The sequence below is a fragment of the Camellia sinensis genome, chromosome 4, assembly GCF_055761805.1.
Source record: "Camellia sinensis isolate YWXY chromosome 4, ASM5576180v1, whole genome shotgun sequence".
NCBI lineage: Eukaryota > Viridiplantae > Streptophyta > Magnoliopsida > Ericales > Theaceae > Camellia > Camellia sinensis.
The window spans coordinates 55,748,912-55,770,509 of record NC_138964.1 but is presented as its reverse complement, the minus strand read 5'-3'; the positions used below and the strand labels follow the sequence as shown (position 1 = coordinate 55,770,509).

General features: G+C 37.9%; 1 protein-coding gene across 48 annotated transcripts in view; it reads left to right on the top strand.

The window, feature by feature from the left end:
- Window positions 1–21,598, top strand: part of LOC145824649 (uncharacterized) — a 108,019-nt gene that overhangs the window by 20,010 nt on the left and 66,411 nt on the right. For 7 of the 48 annotated variants that reach the window (XR_014366542.1, XR_014366544.1, XR_014366532.1 and 4 more), the window contains one exon: window positions 14,255–16,144. The exons of 39 other annotated variants lie outside the window; for them this stretch is intronic. Coding sequence is in view for 4 of the 9 variants with exons in the window: in XM_082924963.1 (XP_082781089.1) it covers window positions 14,255–14,420 (166 nt within the window). In the remaining 5 variants the exon portion in view is untranslated. Of the gene's footprint in view, window positions 1–12,138; window positions 12,592–14,254; window positions 16,145–21,598 lie in introns of those variants that run through there. 2 more of the 48 variants (XR_014366543.1, XR_014366534.1) reach the window with 1 other exon arrangement.

Below are 21,598 nucleotides of genomic sequence, written 5' to 3'. Positions count from 1 at the left end.
CAAACCAAAGTTTGTGTATCACCCAGTTTCCTTAAAACAGATTCTCCGCCTCACCGATAGGTGTTGGAGGTACATCGACATCTGTCTCTCAGGATACGATGGAGATTGACAGCTACAGTAGAAGCATCTTTTGAGTAGCTCCAGTGAACAGAACAATAGCAACACTCTCTCACACTTGGAAGAATTTTATAGAGACAGAATAACAATAGGATTCTAGAATTTTCTAGGTAGAGAAATGAGAGGAGGATGTCTCAATTATACACATCGGGAGAAGCCAAAGGCTCAAAACTGTTCATCAATACAGGAATGAATTTTGTATTAAACCATCAATGGAATATAGAAGTTACAATGTTACAAACATATGTTGAAAACCTGCAGCCACCACCATCTGACCTAGGTTAGAAACAGAATAAGGTTTGTGGGTCACCAGCCTGGCCTTAGCCCAAACCTTATCCAGCCCAACAAGCCTCAAGCCTATGCCCACGAGCCACGGATTTGCCCTAGTTTGTCTGAGCGGGGGAGTGGTGCATGCATATGGCACTTGTTGCATAACCAACTTATACCATAGTCCTAACCCTAGCCCATCCTTGAAGCATCCATAACTCCCTCCATTCAAAAAATTTTGATGCCCCAAAGGGCTCACACCCTTTAGAAAAACTAGGGATTTAAATACCATCAATGCGTTCCTCTATGATTAATGTGGGATAGGTGGTTATACACCTTCCCCACTGCCTCATTCATGATGCCAACTTTATGAGAGAATTTCTCAGTCAATTCTTAATGGTTTTTGGTCATTTTTTTTGTGATGTAAAGATCTCACTATAAAAAATCTAGACCCACTTGGACCCACCTTAACCGATGGTTGGGATTTACTTTAATTTCACATTAAAGTCACCAAAAAATTATTATTTTCCAACAATCTTCCACATGAATAAAAGTTGACTAAATAAAGGAAAAACAGACAACGCTCAAAAACAAAGACTCAAAGAGAGAGTGCACAAAACAATCCCTGCATCAGAGAAAGTAGCTTTTGAGTTTGAACTTTTCTTAGTGAAAGCTTATCGGATTTACTGGCTAATTAGGGAACACGAAGTCTTGAACTATTCTGCCATTTGTATGAATCGAGACAATAGACCTCACACAGATATTACTCCAACCATCATTTTGTTCTCAGTATTGTGTTTGTTTGGCTATAAACACTCGCCTGGTTCAGTGAGTGGTTTAAAGGATTTGGCCTTGTCAATTCTTAAAGAAAATGCCTTACTTCAGACTCACATAGGTGACTCTTCTTGAGTATCGTGCTATACCCTATTTGATTTCTCAACAAACAAGAATCATTAAAAGCTTAGTTTAACCTTAACATTTGCAGACAACACTTACTAAAGGAATGTTAGGAGGTTTCACCTCCATAGTGATACACTAATGTTACACACAATTAGGTTGTCCCATTGAACCTAGATCTTAGGATCTCTAGTCAATTAGGTCGGGTTTGCATTTCGGTAACACCTTTTACTAAAGGCGTAAAATCTATTCCTCTTGATAACTTATCTACTAACTCTCGATTTAACCATTTGGTTAATGGATCCGTAATATTGTCCTTAGATTGGGTTTGCATTCCAGTAACACCCTTTACTAAAGGCTCAAACCTATTCCTCTTGATGACTTATCTACTAACTCTCAATTTAACCAGTTGGTTAACGAATCTGCAATATTGTCTTTGTACTTTACATAGTCTACAGTGACAACCCCACTAGAGAGTAGTTGTCATATAGAATTATGTCTACGACATATATGTCTAGATTTTCCATTATACATATCCAATAGTTGATTGGATATCACAATGTAAAGGATTTTGGGCTTTTGGATTGTGACACGTCATATAAGACGTTGGGCTTATGTGCTAAAGTCGCACGAGAACTTTTGGCTTCTTTATCAAATCACTAAGATTTTCAAATTTTTAAACCAATGAATGGTTAGGGCATGACTTGAAAAGACAGTTATGACAGCTTTTGAAATGTTGAATCGTGTAGCAACTGTAGATTTGTTAAGTAAAGAATATTTTGAAATAAGACTTGGTCGGTGCTAAACATATAGTTTGAATTCCATTATATGAACATTAAATATGTGCTTTAATCGAGGTTTGCACCATTCTAAAGATTTGAGTTGAGATTTCTGTGCAATTTGATAGTCAACTCCTCATAATAATAGTAAAATAATAAAACACAACATTTGAACATAGAAAAATTATATATATTAGGCCCATAGAGTCTGTCCCTTCAATCTGGAATTGAAACAAAAGGTCGTTCGTGTGGATCAACGGAATAATTCACATACAAAATTTAAATAACAAGGTTCTAAAAACATTTTATAAATTTTCTACCCCTCAATTATAATAAATTAAAATTTTAAATTGGCTCGGTCCTTACTTTTTGTAATGCTTTTTGTGCCTTCACCTCAAGTGAAATTCTTTGAGTTTTTTCTTCCTAGAACTAGTCTTTCTTAAAAAAAAAAACACTATTCTTGAGTTACTATTCATACTTTTAATCCAATGAACTTTTTTATTTTTCTTCTTTAAAATATAAGCAAATCAAGCTTAAATCATACCTAACTCTTAATGCCTTCAAATTTTCACTACACTACCTCGGAAATCAATCCAAATCTCACACTATTCATCTTCAAATCTTTGAAACTGTCTTGAACCTTTTAAATTCGTAATCTTAAAACTTGTCTATAGCCCACGACCCATAACAATTTTAATTGTATGAATCTTTAGTCCAAGTTTCTTAACACTACATTTAAATCTAGAAAGGATGGGTGCAAGTACAAATATGAATGCAGGCACATATACATTAATACGACAAAAATTTTAAAAAGTAAGATACAACGACAATCCAGTATCTTTCATAAAAAATATATTTTTATAATTTGTAGTAGTACATGACATATAGCACTTATAAAATCAAATTGTTAGAATTTACCTTCACCTACACCACTACCACCTCACCTACTCCACTAAACCTAACCCACTACACCACTACCACCTCCACTTCACCTACACCACTACCACCTCCACTTCACCTACTACACCTATATCTCCTATATAAGGAGCCTCTCACATTTGTACTAATCAATCAATCAATATAAATCAATCAATAATACATAAATTCTGTACTAATCAATCAATCAATATAAATCAATCAATAATACAATTCTCTATTTCTCTTTATACATTAAATTTCTACATGGTATCAGAGCAAGGTTAAGCACTTAGTATTTTTCGTTTCACCGGCGGGCGGCAACCTCGCCTTGGCCGCCCGCCGGACCTCAACCTATTCCGCTTATTTTCTACACATACCTTCCCATCACTGCCTAAATCCTCTCTCTTGAGGCCAATGTGAATTCCTCTTCTTCATAATCTGCACTAACTGTGGCATCTTTTCCTGGGGCAAACTCTGCAACCCAACACTCAATCTATGCTTCTCCTCCATGCTCATTTGCCTCTTGTTAGGATCCTTCGCCTTCGGCTTTGGTTTGGGCTTCGCCACAGCCTTGAGCTTCACTGCAGCTTTCAGCTTCACGGCAGCCTTCGGTTTCACAGCAGCTTTTGGCTTCGCAGCTGGCTTGGGCTTCACAGCAGCTTTAGCTTTTGGCGCAGCAGCTTTTGTCTTAGCCGGAGCCTTCTTTTCCTTTTTTGCTTTTACAGCCTTCGGCTTTGCAGCAGCCTTCGGCTTTGCTTCCCTCTGGTGGCTCCCCAGGTTCCACCTGAGCTGCATGATTCATTTATAGCTGCAATTGATAAGGGAAGTATTAGAACAATGCCCAATAGAAGTATGCCAGCTGCTCCTTACCCTACTCCTGGAGCACTATTAATAGGTGATGCTTTCAACATGCGTCATCCTTTAACTGGTGGAGGAATGACTGGAGCCCTGTATAAGGTGTTTTGTGCATCTCCTGATCAAGCAAGGAAGGAAATGCGTGAAGCATGTTTTGATTATTTGAGCCTTGGAGGTGTGTGTTCAACAGGACCAGTGGCTTTACTCTCTGGTCTAAATCCTAGCCCATTGAGCTTGATACTCCATTTCTTTGCTATAGCCATATATGGTGTTGGCCGTCTCTTGCTACCATTTCCTTCCCCTAAGCGCCTGTGGATAGCAGCTAGATTATTTTTGGGTGCATCGGCTATCATTTTTCCCCTCTTTCTCTCACATGGGCTTGTCCCCTCTCTCTCCTCCGTTTGATTTCAAAATCCATTATTTTTATTTATTTTCTCCAAACCACTTTCCTTATTTCCCCCATCTTTCATTTTGATTTCAAATATATTTTTATTATTTCTTTCTTTATTTTTCTTTCACATTATTTTTTAATCTTTTTCAAATTCCATTCATACCATATAGCTTTGCACACCAAACCATCTTTTATTCATCTCAGGGATCAACCCCGATCACAATTTTAACCAAAAAAAAAAAAAAAAAAAAAAAAAAAACAACCACAACAACACAAACCACAACACCACAAGATTTGTTTTCTTTTCTGCAGACGGCCACCCACCGACCTCATTTTTTCGCCTATTCCGCCGGTCTTTTCTTCTTGCCTCCGTCCTGGGCGGCCCTTGACGGTGTTGCCTCCGTGTTTCCCACTCCACTGGGCACGATCACTCCACCCTGCTCCTCCACTACAGCATATGGCGGACCTCCAAATCGGAACATAACGGTGGCCTTCCGCTTCAGCTCCTTATTTTCCGCCTTTAGCACAATTATCTCTGCTCGAGCATCCTTATACATGCGTTGGAGCAGAGCCAGCTGGGAGTTTAACTGCTGCACCTCATTTGCCCTACTCTGCAGCCGGTTCGACAAGTTTGTCACCGCAGTCATGGTTTCCACACATGACTTCAAGGTATACTGATTGGCCTCCACATCCGACTGCACCGCCATTTTTTACTCCACCGACCGCATCGGAAAGTTCAACGGAGCAAACTCCGGGGCGCTTGGTTGAGTTTCCAGTGCCACCGCACCAGTTCTCTCTCTTGTTGACTCGTTGAGGTCGGGAAAGAGGGTGAGCAGCCCGCGGGAAGACGAAGCCATTTTTCTGGGCTACAAAATGTTCCACAGTTTCTCTCTCCGAAGAGGCAGAGTTTTTCAGAGAAGGGTTGGTTTCAGAGGTTTCAGAATGGTATGCCTCAGCCTCAGCCTTCGTCTTGGTTAAATAGCCAAGGCAGCCACGCGCATCGCGCGCCTCTTGCCACCAGCCGACAAACGGGCACGCAAGCCAAGGCGCCCACGTGCCTCGCCATCATGTCCGGCACACCTTTTGATGAATTGGGCACGCCTTTTGATGGCACGCCTTTTTATGGATTGGGCACGCCTTTTGATGGCACGCCTTTTGAAAAATTGGGCGCACCTTTTGAGGATGCGATTTTTTAAGGGGTCCGACAAGACTCTGTAAACTGTCCCGACATTGATTCCGGTTAGCTCCTTTATGGGTCCGACAAGACTCTGTAAACTGTTCCGACATTGATTCCGGTTAGCTCCTTTATGGGTCCGACAAGACTCTGTAAACTGTCCCGACATAGATTCCGGTTAGTTTCTACAAGGGTCCGACAAGACTCTGTAAACTGTCCCGACATTGATTCCGGTTAGTTTCTACAAGGGTCCAGCAAGACTCCGTAAACTGTCACAACAACTGTCACAACATTGTCTGCTACAACGGTCCGACATGACCCCATAAACTGTCTTCTACAACGGTCCGACATGACCCCATAAACTGTCTTCTACATCGGTCTGACACCGCCATCCAGTGTCCTCTACACCGTTATGACACCACCATACAGTGTCCTCTACAACGTTATGACACCCCCATACAGTGTCCTCTACAACGTTATGACACCACCATCCAGTGTCTTCACCAATGGTCTGACACGACCATACAGTGTCTCCTATCCTTTTTTTATTTTTATGTATTTTCTTGTTTTGTTCCTCTCTTCAAACTCAAGTTGGTTAGTTTCTATCCTCCTTGAGTTTGCGGGGGGCTGTTAGAATTTACCTTCACCTACACCACTACCACCTCACCTACTCCACTAAACCTAACCCACTACACCACTACCACCTCCACTTCACCTACACCACTACCACCTCCACTTCACCTACTACACCTATATCTCCTATATAAGGAGCCTCTCACATTTGTACTAATCAATCAATCAATATAAATCAATCAATAATACATAAATTCTGTACTAATCAATCAATCAATATAAATCAATCAATAATACAATTCTCTATTTCTCTTTATACATTAAATTTCTACACAAATGTAAAAATTACTTGGGTATTTTTGTAATGTTAAAAAAAACCCGAAATATTTTTTATAATTACATAAATGCCTTGTATCTTTAAAGTTTTTATTTTTTATTTTTAAATAAGCATAATATAAGTTTTCTATTACCCATATATTTAGAATAAAATTACATTTATGGCCCAAAGTACATAAAAGTACCTAAAACGTACCCATCATGTACTATAAATGTACCTGTCTCATACCAATGTTGTATTGGAGCCGTACCCAAAGTATATCGTGTACTGGATACATATTTTGGCACCAAGTACATGTGCATTGAACCGGTATGTATAAGTGTACAATAATATTTTCGGAGTACTCATACTTCATAGTTTTGGATACATGATGGAGGAATTGTAGGTTATGAGGGGAAATGAAAGAACTTACATGTTGATGCTCAGGAATTCGATAATGATATAATCAATTTGAATGGGATCTCTCTAAAAGTATTCAATGTCCATTTTGGTTAACTTTTTATCATATTTCTTTGGTTGAGTGACTTGTATTTCCACAACTCTCATTTTTCCAACCATGAAGCATGGTTAAGTGATGCTACTCAGATTCAACCCAATGTGTAGATATCACGTCTTTCAACACATCCACACGTCGGATTTGACCCTTTTAAGTATGTTAATCATCAAGGTCTACATTGGCAACATATTGTAATATTTCTACAAATTGATTTAGCTCACAATTGCAAAAAATAGACCGATTCACAAAAGATTGGAGCAACCACATTTTTAAATGGGGAAACTAGAAAAACCCTAACTCCATATTAATTTACTCCACTAATTCGTCACAACTAAAACTCTTGGTTTGGGAATCAAATGATTGGCCTCTACTAATTATTTTTTTATTATTTTTATTTTCTTATTTTATTTGACTTACTCATTTTATTTTACCTAATCTTTTAAACTAAACATATCATTTAGGTGATGCATACAATATAGACCATATTACCTTAAGTTAGATACTTGCATATTTATAAAAATTTGATTTTAGGAAAATATTCTTACAAAATAAGATAATTTTTCAAGATAAAAGATTTTGAAAACTAATATAGAAAATATCTTAATCAAAGAGATATAGTCTCTAAACATGCAATTTATATATAATATTTTGCATATAACAAGCAAATCTTCCAACTATGCAATCATATCGAATATGCAACATCTGGTAAATAAATCATGACAATATGCTAAGGATGAAGAGCATGCATGTATACTTGAGAACATTTGGGGGGGGGGGGGACCAATAGAAAAAAAAGAAAAAGAACATTCATCTAAATGCATGATCCCAGATGCTATAACAACTTATGCGAACATACATAATATGAAACCTTAATGTCCTAACACTAAATATGGCATATATGCAATAAACTCATGGACTACATACAATAAATAAAAATGAGAAAGTAAAACTAACAGTTGGTTTGTTAAGTCAAATTAAAGAAAATGCAAAAATTTAATAAAGATGGTGGCTCGGATGCTCTCCTTAGGTTTTGAGGTTGTTTGCTTGAGTTTGCCAGAATCGCTCAAATTTGCGCATGCCGGTTGACCACCTGGATGACTGGCGCAACCCTTGTCTACCGTTGTTGTCACCTTTGTTGACGGCGACTGTCACCATTGTTGCCAGATGACTAGCCAGACTATCGACAAGCTAAAATTCGGTGAATGTAGCATTACTCTGCTTTTAATGTGCAAAGAGCATTGTTTTGCTTGCTAGAATTGAGAGAAATTTCAGAGCTAAAAGTGTATGGGTGAGAGAGAGTGGGTTTGCATGAAAATTCTTGGTTATCCTAAAAAAGGAAGAGGGGATGGGGTATGCATAGCCTTAGGAGGCTTGAGGGGCAAGTATATACACATTACGTTGAAACCATAATGTGTATATACATAGTGTTATGGCACAATACACTAAAATAGGAAACAAAATCTTCTTAAAATTGAAATTGTGCACACTGCTAGGCACGTGCAGACGCATGTTCTGCATGTGTAGCCGCATGTTCTGCATGTGTAGCTACACAAGGGATGTGCGACCGCCCATCGAAAATGAGCGACCATAATCCTACAATGTAGTCGTAGGTGTGAACCTGTGGATTGACTCAGGATGTGCGGCCTCACCTGGTCTAGCCAGGGGGGCCACGATTCTTTAATCAATAATTTTGACTTTCATACTAATTACTTATAGGTGTCCGATTAGCTCCAAATTGTCATTTATTATTATTATTATTATTATTATTATTATTATTATTATTATTATTATAAATCGAGTTATCTATGGGAAAATTTGTCATTCAAAGTTGATTGGGCACTCCCCGTCTCTCTTTTTGAAGGATGTTATGAAAAATGTACTTTTGGCCAAGTAAAGCGAAAAATGGGCTTGGGGAGTGAAAAGTTGTCCAGCACACCCGATCGTGGTCTAAGTACATTGAAGCATTTGAAATTTAGTAGTTTCATTATTGGGAAGCATCCAAATGCCTAAGTTTTAAGATTGGTCAAAATTGGGTGTCTACATAGTGCATGAGTAGTTGGCCAATAGTGGGTCACGAAATATAAAATGGTGATGTTGTGGGGCTTTGTGCGGAATACAAATAGTCTTCGGTTTTTTCCAAATTTGGCGAGCATTTAAAATCTCTACTAATTTACAATTCTATTGTATTACAGTTGGTGTATTAATCTTTGTTGTGGTCATGCTTTTTGTTGGTTGGTTCCTTAATCGTAAAGCTGCGCCAAAATTGGCTTGGTTTCAAGATGTACTATCTATATTTGTGGAATCACTATTTAACGAGGCTCTACTACGAATGGCGTCTATTTCTTGGGCAAGACATCAAGTACATAAATGTTGGAGTTGATCCTAAAGAGATACCACTTCCTCATGAATTTATCTTGAATCGAGATATTATACATGGTTCAACTTTATCCATATTTTGCTAAGAGAATTACCCCATTTTCACCTTTAATTGGTCAAAAATTGCAGATTTTTTTTACTTTTCATGAAGGAATTGATCCAGTCAGTAGAGGTCTACGATCGGCCAATATTGCTCACCATCTTTTAGCTATTGCAATTATTTTCTTGCTAGCAAGTCACATGTAATTAGGCCTACATGAGATATTTTGAAAGTTCACAAAGGAGGCCATGGTCTTAAAAAGCATAGATGAGATCTTAACTGTCATGGCACGCTCAATTATCTCTGAACTTAGCTATGTTAAGATCTTTATTATTGTTGTAGCTCACCATATGTAGTTCATGACCTCTTATCCATATCAAGTTACTAACTATGGTACACACAAGTGTCATTACTCACACATCCCATGCGGATTGGTGGGTTTCTCATAGTTGGGGTGCTGCTGCATGTGTAACCATTTTAATAGTAAAAGATTATGATCCAACAACTTAATACAAGGCTCTATTGGATCATTTCCCTCTCCTTGTTTGGTTGAACAATAATTAACCAAGGCAAAGTGAAAGTAACATTTCCTTCCTCTTGTTTGGTTAGGTAGTAATTATAATGGAAAGAAAAGTCCCCCCCCCCCCCCCAAAAAAAAAAAAAAAAAAAATTATGATCCATCTCTCCTTTCATAATCTCTCTAAACAATTCCCCTTTTATCTTTTAAAATAATCCAAATAGCATGACTATTAAGACTTCTTCTCTGTATCCTTTCCTTTCCCTCCAAACCCCACAATCCAAACATAGTTTAAAGTTGTTCTATATCAAACAGTAATGTGTAGAGCACTTCAATGGTTAAATCCATTTGTAAAAGGAGCTTGAGTCCAAAGAAAGTCTGTCAACTTGAAAGTCTACATGGGTTTAAACCTTTGTCGTCATAATCTTAGGATTCAAGATTTGATTCACAATTCATGTATAGATTAATACAAATCTATAGATGAATTTATTTCTGGACAAAATCAATGATGAATTGCACAAGTCATGATTTGATTCAGATTTTAGATTAATATGATTCTTGAAATATTAGGTTTGACAGATTCCGACACATAAAGAGTGTTTATTATGAAAATAAGCAAAACCTATGTGTAATAAATCCAATCAAATCCAGTCAAATTTTGCATGTTACTAAGCTGCTTTTCTCATTTTTTTTTCTATTACAAAACATAAAAATATATCTTTTAAAAATGTGTAAGGCTAAATTAACTTGCATCTATAAATTAGCAATTTTTAGGATAATTTACCCATAAATCCCATTGTGAGGAATGGTTATCCATTTAGTCCCATAGATTTTCTTATAGACCAATTAGTCCCATTGATTTTGGAAAGGTAAATTTAATATATTCTTTGAAAATTGAGTTTACGATTATGTCCTTAATTTCATTACGTTTCATCGTTTTTTATTTTGTGCTAGAAAGGTAAGATATACAATCTATTATTTCGTGGGATTCAGTTGAGGGAATCACGTATTGTGTGTAGATGGATCCCTTTTTAACATTGAAAACACTTCTCATTATTACGTCTTCCATGTTACATAAAACCTCATTCCCAACCCATCTACTAAAATGACATTATCACATCCCCACCCAGCAATACCATACCAGCAAATCTCCTACATCAGCTTGTGAAACACAATACAGTAATTGTGTAAGGCACAAATGGGGAAAACGAAAAATACAAATGTGACCCTGGTATCTCTTCCACATAATTCTCAAATTAAATAGAACAGACATTTTGACATGTAGATTGAAAAATTCACATAAATTTCTATTTTTAACAAGCCCAATGTTGCACATCAATTCCACCATTTCTAACAAGCCCCATATCCAACACACTACCTAATGAATGCAAAAACAAATAACCCAATAACATCATACTTCGTTCTGTGGTCAGCATCTTCACATTATAAAAGCCAACCTCTTCACATGCTGAAATCCACGTACTGCTGACGTGACTTTCAAAAAACCAGTTATAACATAATGGTCACATCACCCACTAACATGGCAACATTAATACAGACTAGCAGATATAGAGCGATAGACTCATGAATGTGCTTATCCGGAATTTAGATCTATCAGGTGACATGAAAAAATAAAAATAAAATAAGATCAAACACATTTTATGAGTAAAAACCACAGTTCAACTGCACCCATTATGGCTTTTCGGAAATCAGGACAAAACAACAATTAATGGGGATATACTTTTGGAGAACGTGATCGTTGTCGTGGTGTGGGTTACACATATGTACTACCCCACATGGCCAATGTGACCTTGAAAAACTCATAAAGATTGTAGTAGCTTCCAGATTGCATAGGTACTCATTCTCAACCTAACAATTAGAAAGACAATTCCACATGTCCAATAAACAACACACAACATAGCCAATGTGGTTCTGTATAACAAAAATAACATCAACCCATGTGAATGTGTAAGTTCACACTAACAAATCCAACACACTAACATTTATCATACCTAATGTTCATGAAACGTGTTAGGTTTTTGTAATTGGCAATCTTGTTTGACAAAACATATTTCAATTGTAATTTTGTTCACTCTTTTGTTTCAGTGAGGCTATGAGTGTTTAGATGTGGATCCAATCTAAATTGTGCCTTGTAGATGAGTTTGTGATCTTAATCTTTTCATGTTTGCCATTTCGCTGACTATGTACGGGGATCGAGTTGCCCGGTCAGCTCACGAGGGTCCAAGGGGCAGGGCCCTATGGCGGGTTCGGGGTAACGCCCAAGCAGGGTCGAGGGACAGCACCTGTAACACTTTGGATTTTTTTTTCCTTTGCTCTTTGCTTGAGCAATGGTTTGTTCGCTTTAGCGGTCTTTTGAGACATCCGGTACTTTCGTTTGCAGGCTTGAGATGGTGAGAGTTGGCTGTATTCGCTCGAACGGCCTGTTCGGGGATTAGCATGTATAAAATCCACTTTTTGTTCCTTTTCTCTCATTTTTCTCTCTTCTCTCCTTCCCTTCTTCATGTCCGAACACCCTAGCCACAAAACCTTTGATTTCATCTCATTACACCAAGGATCCACACTAGATCATGCAAGATTAGTGAAGGAGGAGTAAAGATCTTTCTCTTGACCGATTGGATTGCGAATTCGTCGGAGTTCTTGTTTGGATCTTCGCTGTTTGCTCACCTTCTTGAGGTAGGGTGTTCTCTTAAATTTAATCATTTATGATTTCGTTCGATTATGTTGTATTACGGGAAGTGTGGGTTAATTTGAGTTTGAAATCTTTGACTAAAAGATGTTTATGTTCAAAAATTGATGGGTTTTCACTCAAATATTTTAAGATATTGATGGGTAATATCTGATGATTGGTGGGTTTGATGATGAAATGAAGAAAATCCCAAATTTTCTTGAAACACTAGATTTGGGATTTTTTTTTTTTTTTTTAAATGAGGGTTTCAATTAAAATTTTACTTTTTGTGGAAATTTCAATTAATCTTCTTGAGTATTCGTATATGGAATGGGATTGGCGTTATGATGATGTTAATGAAGGATTTAAGAAAGTTGTTTTGGGTGGAAAATCCGACAATGTTGAAAGGTTCAACGTAGTATATAATTAACATTGATGGCGTGGATGACATGTGGACATAGAAATATATACGTATTTCATATCGTATTCATTGGATTGATTTTGTGTGTGATTGAATTGGACTTCAATCAAGTTACAATATTATGAATTCTTGCATTGCATTGCATCCACAACGTGTTGGATTAAGTGTTGGGTTATGTAATTGGGGTGTGTAAATTTAGAACGTGCTGTGTGTTAAGGTGGCCAAATGCCCTTCTATGCTCGGAGGCCAGAGAATGAGGGAATGTCATCGGTATATGGTTAAGGTGTCCAATTGCCCTTCTGTGCTTAGCACCAGTTAATGTGGAGGATCCGGTTGAATAAATGTGTTGGGTGTCCAATTGCCTTTCTATGCTCGATGATCGGTAAATGTGGAGGTATTTTTTTTTAAATGTAATGGGTGTCCAATTGCAGCTCCGTGCTTGATGGCCGGTAAATGTGGAGGTGTTTTCGGAAATGTAGAAGGTGCCCAATTGCCTTTTTGTGCTTGGTGACCGGTAAATGTGGGGGTATTACGAGATATGTTTTGGGATTTCAAAAAAAATGGAAAAAGAAATATTTTGAAGAATAAGTAAGGTCTAAGTGTGGAGTCCATCGTGAGTTTAAAGTTTACATTGAGCATTGAATGTGAAACAAAGTTACAAGACTTGTACATTACTAGATGGAGCACTAAAGCTCTTTTGATGTTTCATGTTTTAGCTATGAGCTTACCTGCCGAGATAGAACTTTATTTTCATTGTGATCAAGGCCCTTAACCCTGAAATGTGTAAGCCTTTGGGGCAATTCGATACATATATTTTTTTTATATAGTTTCTTGTACTGTAATTTGTTGTAATGTATAAGATGACTAATTTGCGAGAAATAGATAGGTTTTTGATTTATAATTCGTTATTTTTATTTATTCGGAATTTATTAAGGTTGTGGAATTAAATGATGATAATGGATTGGTAACTAGTAAAATGATGTTAATTTTTGAGGCGTGACAATGCCCCTGAAGCCAAAATCCAAAATGAAATCGAAGTTGTTTGACCGCTCGAGAGGTCATTTGTGTGCTCGAGTGAAGAAAAGGATCATCTAGTATTTTTGCAGAGCGCCTGAACTATTAGGAAGAAAGTTTTGGCACGCGAGCAGTGAAAGTTGCGCTCAAGCGGTTGGCCTATATGGTTCGTACAATCTTTAGTCACACCATTCGAGCAGTGAAATTTGCTCTTGAGCGGTCTGGGTGATCCAGGTTACTATAAAGTGTGTTGATTGCTCGTTTTAGGGTTTGAGCCATCTAGATTTTCAGAGAGGAAGAAAAAACAAAGTGTTTTATATTGGAGGGTGTTTTTTTGATGAACTTTATATCAACATCATCAAAGGTTTTGTTTGTTTTCTTTTATTCACAAAACAGGGAGTTGTTCTTTGGTGGATTTCGGAGAATTAGGGCAATGAAGCTTTTGTGGATTCCAGAGTGGCTTATCATCATGGATTTGACATCAGCGTTGTGGATTCCAGGTTGGGCAAGCCAATTTCGAGGTGAAAATGGTGGTGGAAGAGGCACATCGGGGTCGGTTTAATTCGGGTGTGGATTCGCTAAGTAATTGAGAGTATACTTGTGTAATTCCTTTTTGTCTTCTTAGTGGATTATTTTGTGGCTTTGGGCTTGTGATTTTTTTTTTATCACAATTGGAGGAGCTCAAATTGCGATTTTTTCATGTTAAATCTTTGATTGTTTTATTGAGATTGTTATTCACTATTTAAAATTGAAATATAATCACGAATTAATATGTTGGGATTTTAGATTTTTCAAAACATTATAGTAGCATCAACAAGCAGTATACACAATTGCACATTTAAAATGCCATTTCCCCATCCCAAACATAGTAAAATCATACCAGCAAATCATAGAGTTCACCCCCCATCAATCACAAATGGATTCACACAATGTGGTTTATGGTTTCCCAAAAAAATTGAAAAGTAACCAACTGATGGACATCGACCACAACTGATGGACATCAACCCATTACGTCTATCTATGGTCCGGCCGAGGCCTCAAAATCGACAGATGGCAACAACTACGACCGAGATTGAACGATGACTGTGAGTGTTTGAGCACGAGCGGATGTGGGAATGGAAGGATGTAATGGGTAAAAGGGGATTGTGTTTCAAATTTGAATGTTACGATATGGATTGCACCGTCAAACTCGCACCTACAAATTCGGATGCGATCGGGGGCATCCGGATATTCAAAATGGAACACTTGGAACGGTTTGTTCCAAAAACAGACGGAAAAATGTGTGAATCCTAGAACAATTAACAAATCGCGATGTGGCAAAGACAAAAGGAATGTACTTTTGTTTGCAACCCATGGCATATGCTTGCTGACGATCGCTCAATTTCCATTGCTGACAAGCAACTCTGACGTCGCAATATGCCCCAATCAGTAGGCGGTGTACACCTGTAAATTGGAAATGAATGTGGCAATGGATATATGATATCACGACAATGGATTTGTATTTTGATTTTTGAACCTAGTTTGATAGATTAAAGCGTCAATCTCGCGAATTCGAATCCCGTCGAAATCACCTTCAGTGTGATCTTTTGAATGTGATATGGGAATGTCTTTTTTGGAGGGGTCAAACGTGAAATTCGTTAAACTACCAAAAAGGGGTACAATTACTCTCTAGTGCGCTTGGGGAGAATATGCCATTTGACACAACTATGGCCTTGTGTCAATTTACCAAAAAGAACCATTAAACATAGGTATTTGGGCAAATGTGTCCTTTCCAAACAAGGAGGGCTGTTGGGATTATTAAAAAACAAATAGGACTGAATGGTTCACAAGTTATGCATATAGGATTTATTGGTCAATGCCCCTTGTTATTTTGGTGAAATAAACATAGTTTAATTCAAAAATAAATTTTTTGGTGTTTATTTTTGTCAAACTATTTTGGAACTTTTTGGAATTTTTTTAGAAAATGATTATGGAAACTTAACCAAATAGACCCTTAGATTTCAGAGTACAAGATTCCCACTTACTCTTTCTTCTTATTCTACTCTATGTAGTGCACTGTTGCCATGGATGGCTAAGTCTCCCGTGTCTGGCATGGATACTTCATTCAGTACATATTTAGATTTTGGGTTTTATGTCTATTTTTTGAATGTTAGAAGATAATACATTAGGGTTTTTGAATTTATTTATTTTTTTTTTTTTTTGTAGTTGGTGAGATTTGTTCCCCCATCTCTTGTTATGAAAACAATTAACTTCTCAATTTGATGACATAATTACTTACTTATGTAAGAACTATTTTATAAGATGTGCCAATATATTTATACATATCATATACAAGATCTTTGTCCAAAAACTCCAACTTCCAAAAGTAGAAAAAAAGAAAAAGATTTCTAACGTAATCTCTCATCCTCAACTGGATCCTTGCCATCACCTACATACATATAGGGGAGAGGGGTGAGCTAAAGCTTAGCGAATATCAACATAATAAAGTAGTACATAAATGAACACGAACCTGCCTTATTAAAACCAAGCACATGATCATTTTGAACATAATATAGCTTTTCAAACAAAATAAGCCTATCTTGCAACATATGCATAGCGATTAACATTCTCAAGGCACTTCGAGTCAAGAGACCATAACCAGTGGCAGAGCTCAGTTAGCAAGAGGTTATTTGCATGATTCCCTATAACAAATAAGTTCCAAGATGTCGTCTTAATACGTAATATAAAAATATACGATGCTCGTTCATAGCAAAACAATAGTGTAATCTTCTAAACATATCATATGTTTGTAATTCCCTCATCCTCAACTGGACTCTCGCCATCACCTACATACATATAGGGGAGAGGGGTGAGCTAAAGTCTAGTGAATAGCAACATAGTAAAATGGTACATAAATGAACATTAACAAGCTTTATTAAAACCAAGCACATGATCATTTTGAACATAATATAGCTTTTCAAACAAAATAGGCCTATCTTGCAACATATGCATAGCGATGAACATTCTCAAGGCACTTCGAGTCAAGAGGCCACAACCAGTGGCAGAGCTCAATTGGCAAGAGGTTATTTGCATGATTCCCTATAACAAACAAGTTCCAAGATGTCGTTTTAATACATGATATAAAAATATATGATGCTCATGTAAGTTTTCTGTATATTCAATTGTATATTTGATTACAATCAGACCTTAGATTATATGTACAACCATGCCTCTAATATGTACAACCACAATCATGTCTGTATAACCACAATCATGTCTAATTTAGAATATACACAATATATTCTCACACTCCCGCTCAAACTCAAGGTGTTTTAGCAGAAAATATTGGGAGTTTGCTAAGAAGAAATTGAAACCGAGCGGTAGTGTGAGTCTTGGTGAAGAAGTCTGCAAGTTGCAAAGCCAAAGGGATGAAAAGAAACAAGATAGAGCCAGACTGCAGATGCTGACAAACAAAGTGACAATCAATTTCAATGTATTTCGTCCGCTTATGGAAGCTAATATTGTGGGCAATTTGAACGTTGTTACAATAGGGAGAGGTTGGAGAAGACTGAGAGACACCCAAATCAGACAGGAGACAAAGAAACGAAACAATCTTAGCAGTGGCATGAGTCATAGCACGATACTCAACTTTGGCAGTATAGTGAGCAACGACTGATGGTTTCTTGTTTTTCCAAGAGATCAAGGAATTACCAAGAAACATACAGAAACCAGACGTAGACTTGCGATCAGTAACATCACCAGCCCAATCAGAGTCAACATAAACCACCAAGTCCAAATAACATCAATAGCCTTTGCCTTGATTAATATACGGTTACCTTTGCCCTGGTAGAAGATGTAGAGGACAACAGTAAGCCCTGAAAGATGGTACTGTTGAGATAGCGAAGAATGCGAACCAAAACAGCCCAATAGGTAGAGCGAGGAGTAGAAACGAACTAGCTAACCACATGAACAGTATAAGCAAGATCAGGGTGAGTGACAGTCAGATAAACTAAACAACTCACAAGCTCGCGATGTAAAGTGGGATCATTCAGAGGGACACCATCAGTAGAGTTGAGCTTCACATTAAGCTCAATAGGTGTATCAGAAACCTTAATATCTGGAAGACCAGCATGGTGAATGACTTCATTAGCATACTTAGCCTGAGACAGAAAATAGCCCTTTGGAGAAAAAGCAACCTCAATACGAAGAAAATACCACAATGGACCCAGATTCTTCATTTCAAAGGTGCGGAAGAGATGTTGCTTGACCTCAGAGATAGCAAAAAAGTCAGAGCTAGTAATGATCATATCATCCACATATCTTAAGAGAGCAACAAAACCAGCCAAGGTATGTCTCAGAAATAAAGAAGAGTTGAAAATAAAAGGATGAAACCCAAGCTCGGTAACAGTAGTCTGAAAGCAATCATACCAAGCACGAAGAGACGGCTTCAAACTATACGGAGCATGCCGAAGACGACAAACTTGGCCAAAGGAATGGTGAAGGCCAGGGGGAGGAAGCATGTAAACCTATTCAGTGAGATGACCATCAAGAAAAGCATTTTAACATCCATCTGATAAAGAGGCCAAAAAACAAATAGCTGCGACAGAGATCAAAGTACGGACAGTAGTCATCTTGGCAACAAGAGCAAATGTCTCCTCATAATCAATACCATACTCCTAGGACAAACCTTTGACAACCAGACGAGCTTTGTAGCGCTCAAGAGAGCCATCGGAATAAGTCTTGACTTTGTAGACCCTTTTGCAACCAACTAGATTCTTACTAGTAGGTAATGAAACCAAATTTCAAGTACTAGTTTTCTTTAGAGTAGACGACTCATCCTCCATAGCTTGAACCCAATGAGGACCCTGACAAGCCTCTTTGTAAGACTGAGGTTTTGAAAAGAGTGAATAGCAAACAAAAAAGTATAATAAGAAGCAGAAAAACATGTATTAGACCAACCCAACCTGTTTGGAGGATAACGTGCTCGAGTAGGATATCGGTGTGTAGCAGGATCAGAGTCATCAGAAGTAGGAGGATCAGTAGTAGGGGCAGAGACAACTGGTGGAGGAGAAGCCTTGCAACGAGAATGAACTAACAACAGAGGAGGAGAAGCAACTGAAGGAGGAGAAGCAGTTAGTGGTGAAGCAAAAGGAGAAGATGGAACAAGCTTAGGAGGAGCTATGGTGATGTATTCATTAAGCAGGACCTCAGAAGGAAATGGATCAGTATGAACCAAATCCTCTTTGGAAACTGGGGCGATGAGAGGAGGAAGCTGAAAGTAAGGTAGACGTTTGAAAAAGGCAACATGACGGGAGACATAAAGGCAATGGAAAACAGGGTCATAACAGCGATAACCCAAAAAGACATTTAGGACAGACCGGACACTAAGTTTGGTCCTATCTTTATGGGGTAAAAGGACAAAAGACCTAAATACGCGAAGGAGAGAGTAGAGCCTCATAAGGAGACTGACCAGAAAGAAGGGGAGTAAGCATACGGTTGAGAAGAAAAGCAGCAGTAAGAACTGCTTCACCCCAAAGCTGAACTGGAACGGAGGTAGAGAGGAGGAGAGACCTAACTGTCTCAAGGAGATGACAGTGTTTATGCTCAGCTCAACCAATTTGGGCAGGTGTATCAGTACAAGAAGTTTGGTGAATGGTACCCAAGTTAGCTAAATATTCACAGAATTCAGTTTTAAAGTATTCCCCGTCCAAGTCAGACTGTAACATTTTAATAGTAAACCCAAATTGTGTAGCAACCATAGACTGGAAAGTACGGTATATCAGGTAGAAGTCAGACTTATGAGTCATAAGATAAACCCAAGTATAATGGGTGCAATCATCAACAAATGACACATAGTATGCAGAACCTCATTTGGTGAGAACAGAAGAAAGGTCCCAAACATTAGTATGAATTAAAGAAAATGTTGTATCAGATATAGACGTACTTTTATAAAAAAAGAAAATGGTGTATCAGATATAAAAGTACTTTTATGAAAAGGTAAGGCTGCCATTTTGACAAGTTTATATCCTCGACATTCAGTAAGCTCACTAGGAGAAACTTTTCCCAATATAATAGATTTGAGTTAAAGAACGTAAGCGATCAGCAGACAAATGCCCTAATCTAAAATACCACAAGTAGAAAGGACTAGACAGAGAATCTAACTGAAAAGAGGAAAAAGTAGTCAGAGAGGGTTTCCACAGGCAAATACAAGCTCTCCACTACGTAAAGGTCTCCAACTCTACTTCTGGTCCCAATCTGCTGCTTAGACATCCCATCTTGCATAAAACAAATAGAAGAAGAAAAGATAACATCAAAACTAGAGATATCAAGCTGATTGATAGATAATAAACTGACAGATAATTGAAAAACATAAAGGACAAATGAAATAGAGACAACAGATATAGCAGACAGTAGGATAGACTTGATAGATATGACAAACATAACAGACCCATTAGCAGCATTGATAGTAATACAATTTTGAAATGAGGAGAGATGTGGAGTCATATGATGAGAGGTACCGGAGTCAAAAATCCAGGCAGACGAAGAAATACCTGAAGAAGACCCAAGCAAACCTGAATGAAGTGAGGAAACAACAGAGGCAGACGGGGATGGCAGGGGGTAGGCAATATATGCTGAAGCTGACTAATCAGTGTATGCTGAAGTTGACGAATCTGAGCAGTTATGGAAGCCAAGTTAGGATTAAGAGCCAGAGCAGATGCAGTAGAATCAGCGGGAGGCCGAATGGTACTCAGAGGAGGAGCGCCGAACTTGATAGGAAATTGTTGAGAGGACGAGGCAGACATAGGCAAAGCGAACAAACATCCCTTCTTGGGACAATGATACTTCCAATGGCCTTTTTGATGGCAGAATGCACTCATCAGAAGCCAGAGACATCATAGTAACCAGAAAACTGAGGGGTTCAAGTGCAATCAAACAAAATAGCCAAACTAGGGGTTCAAGTGTAATAATCAAATTATGAGGGGTCAAACTGTAATAATCAGGAACTTGTTTAGTCCAAACAAGAATAAAAGTGAATTAGGTAATTTTAGGACCAAGTCACGACTAAGTGAGATATCATAGTGGGTCAACTTCGAACCACAGAGAGAGAGAGAGAGACAAGAGTCGAAGTTGACTCTGGAGCAGCCGGCACAAAGCGAAGGGTCGAAGTCGAAATCGATAGAGAGGAACAAGGGCAGACAACTTTTCGATAGTGCAAATCGAAGCAGGAGAGAACCAACAATGACAACTCCTCAACTTCTCGAGTCCAGTGACAGATCACGAACTAGAGGCTAGGGTTTTCGTGAATATGTCGCAAGGCAGAGAACCAAAGAGACGAACCATATGACCAGATGAAGGACAACTCGGGACCTTCGCTCGAACTAGACAAACACAGAAGAAGAAGTGGGAGTCACGACTTGCGAATCGGAGAGATAAAACCAAAGGGCTGATTTTCGAGAGACAATTGTGATTAACTCAGAGACAACTTCTAGGGTTTCGGTTAAGAATGGCTCTGATACCATGTAAATTTTCTTTATATTCAGTGGTATTTTTTATTACAATCAGACCTTAGATTATATAGGCCCAACTCTTAAACCAAAAAGGAAAATACAATCACGCCTCTAATATGTACAACCACAATCATGCCTAATTTAGAATATACACAATATATTCTCACAGTTCATTCATAGCAAAACAATAGCATAATCTTATAAACATATCATATGTTTGTAGTTCGAATGATAATTTAAAAGAACATAACTT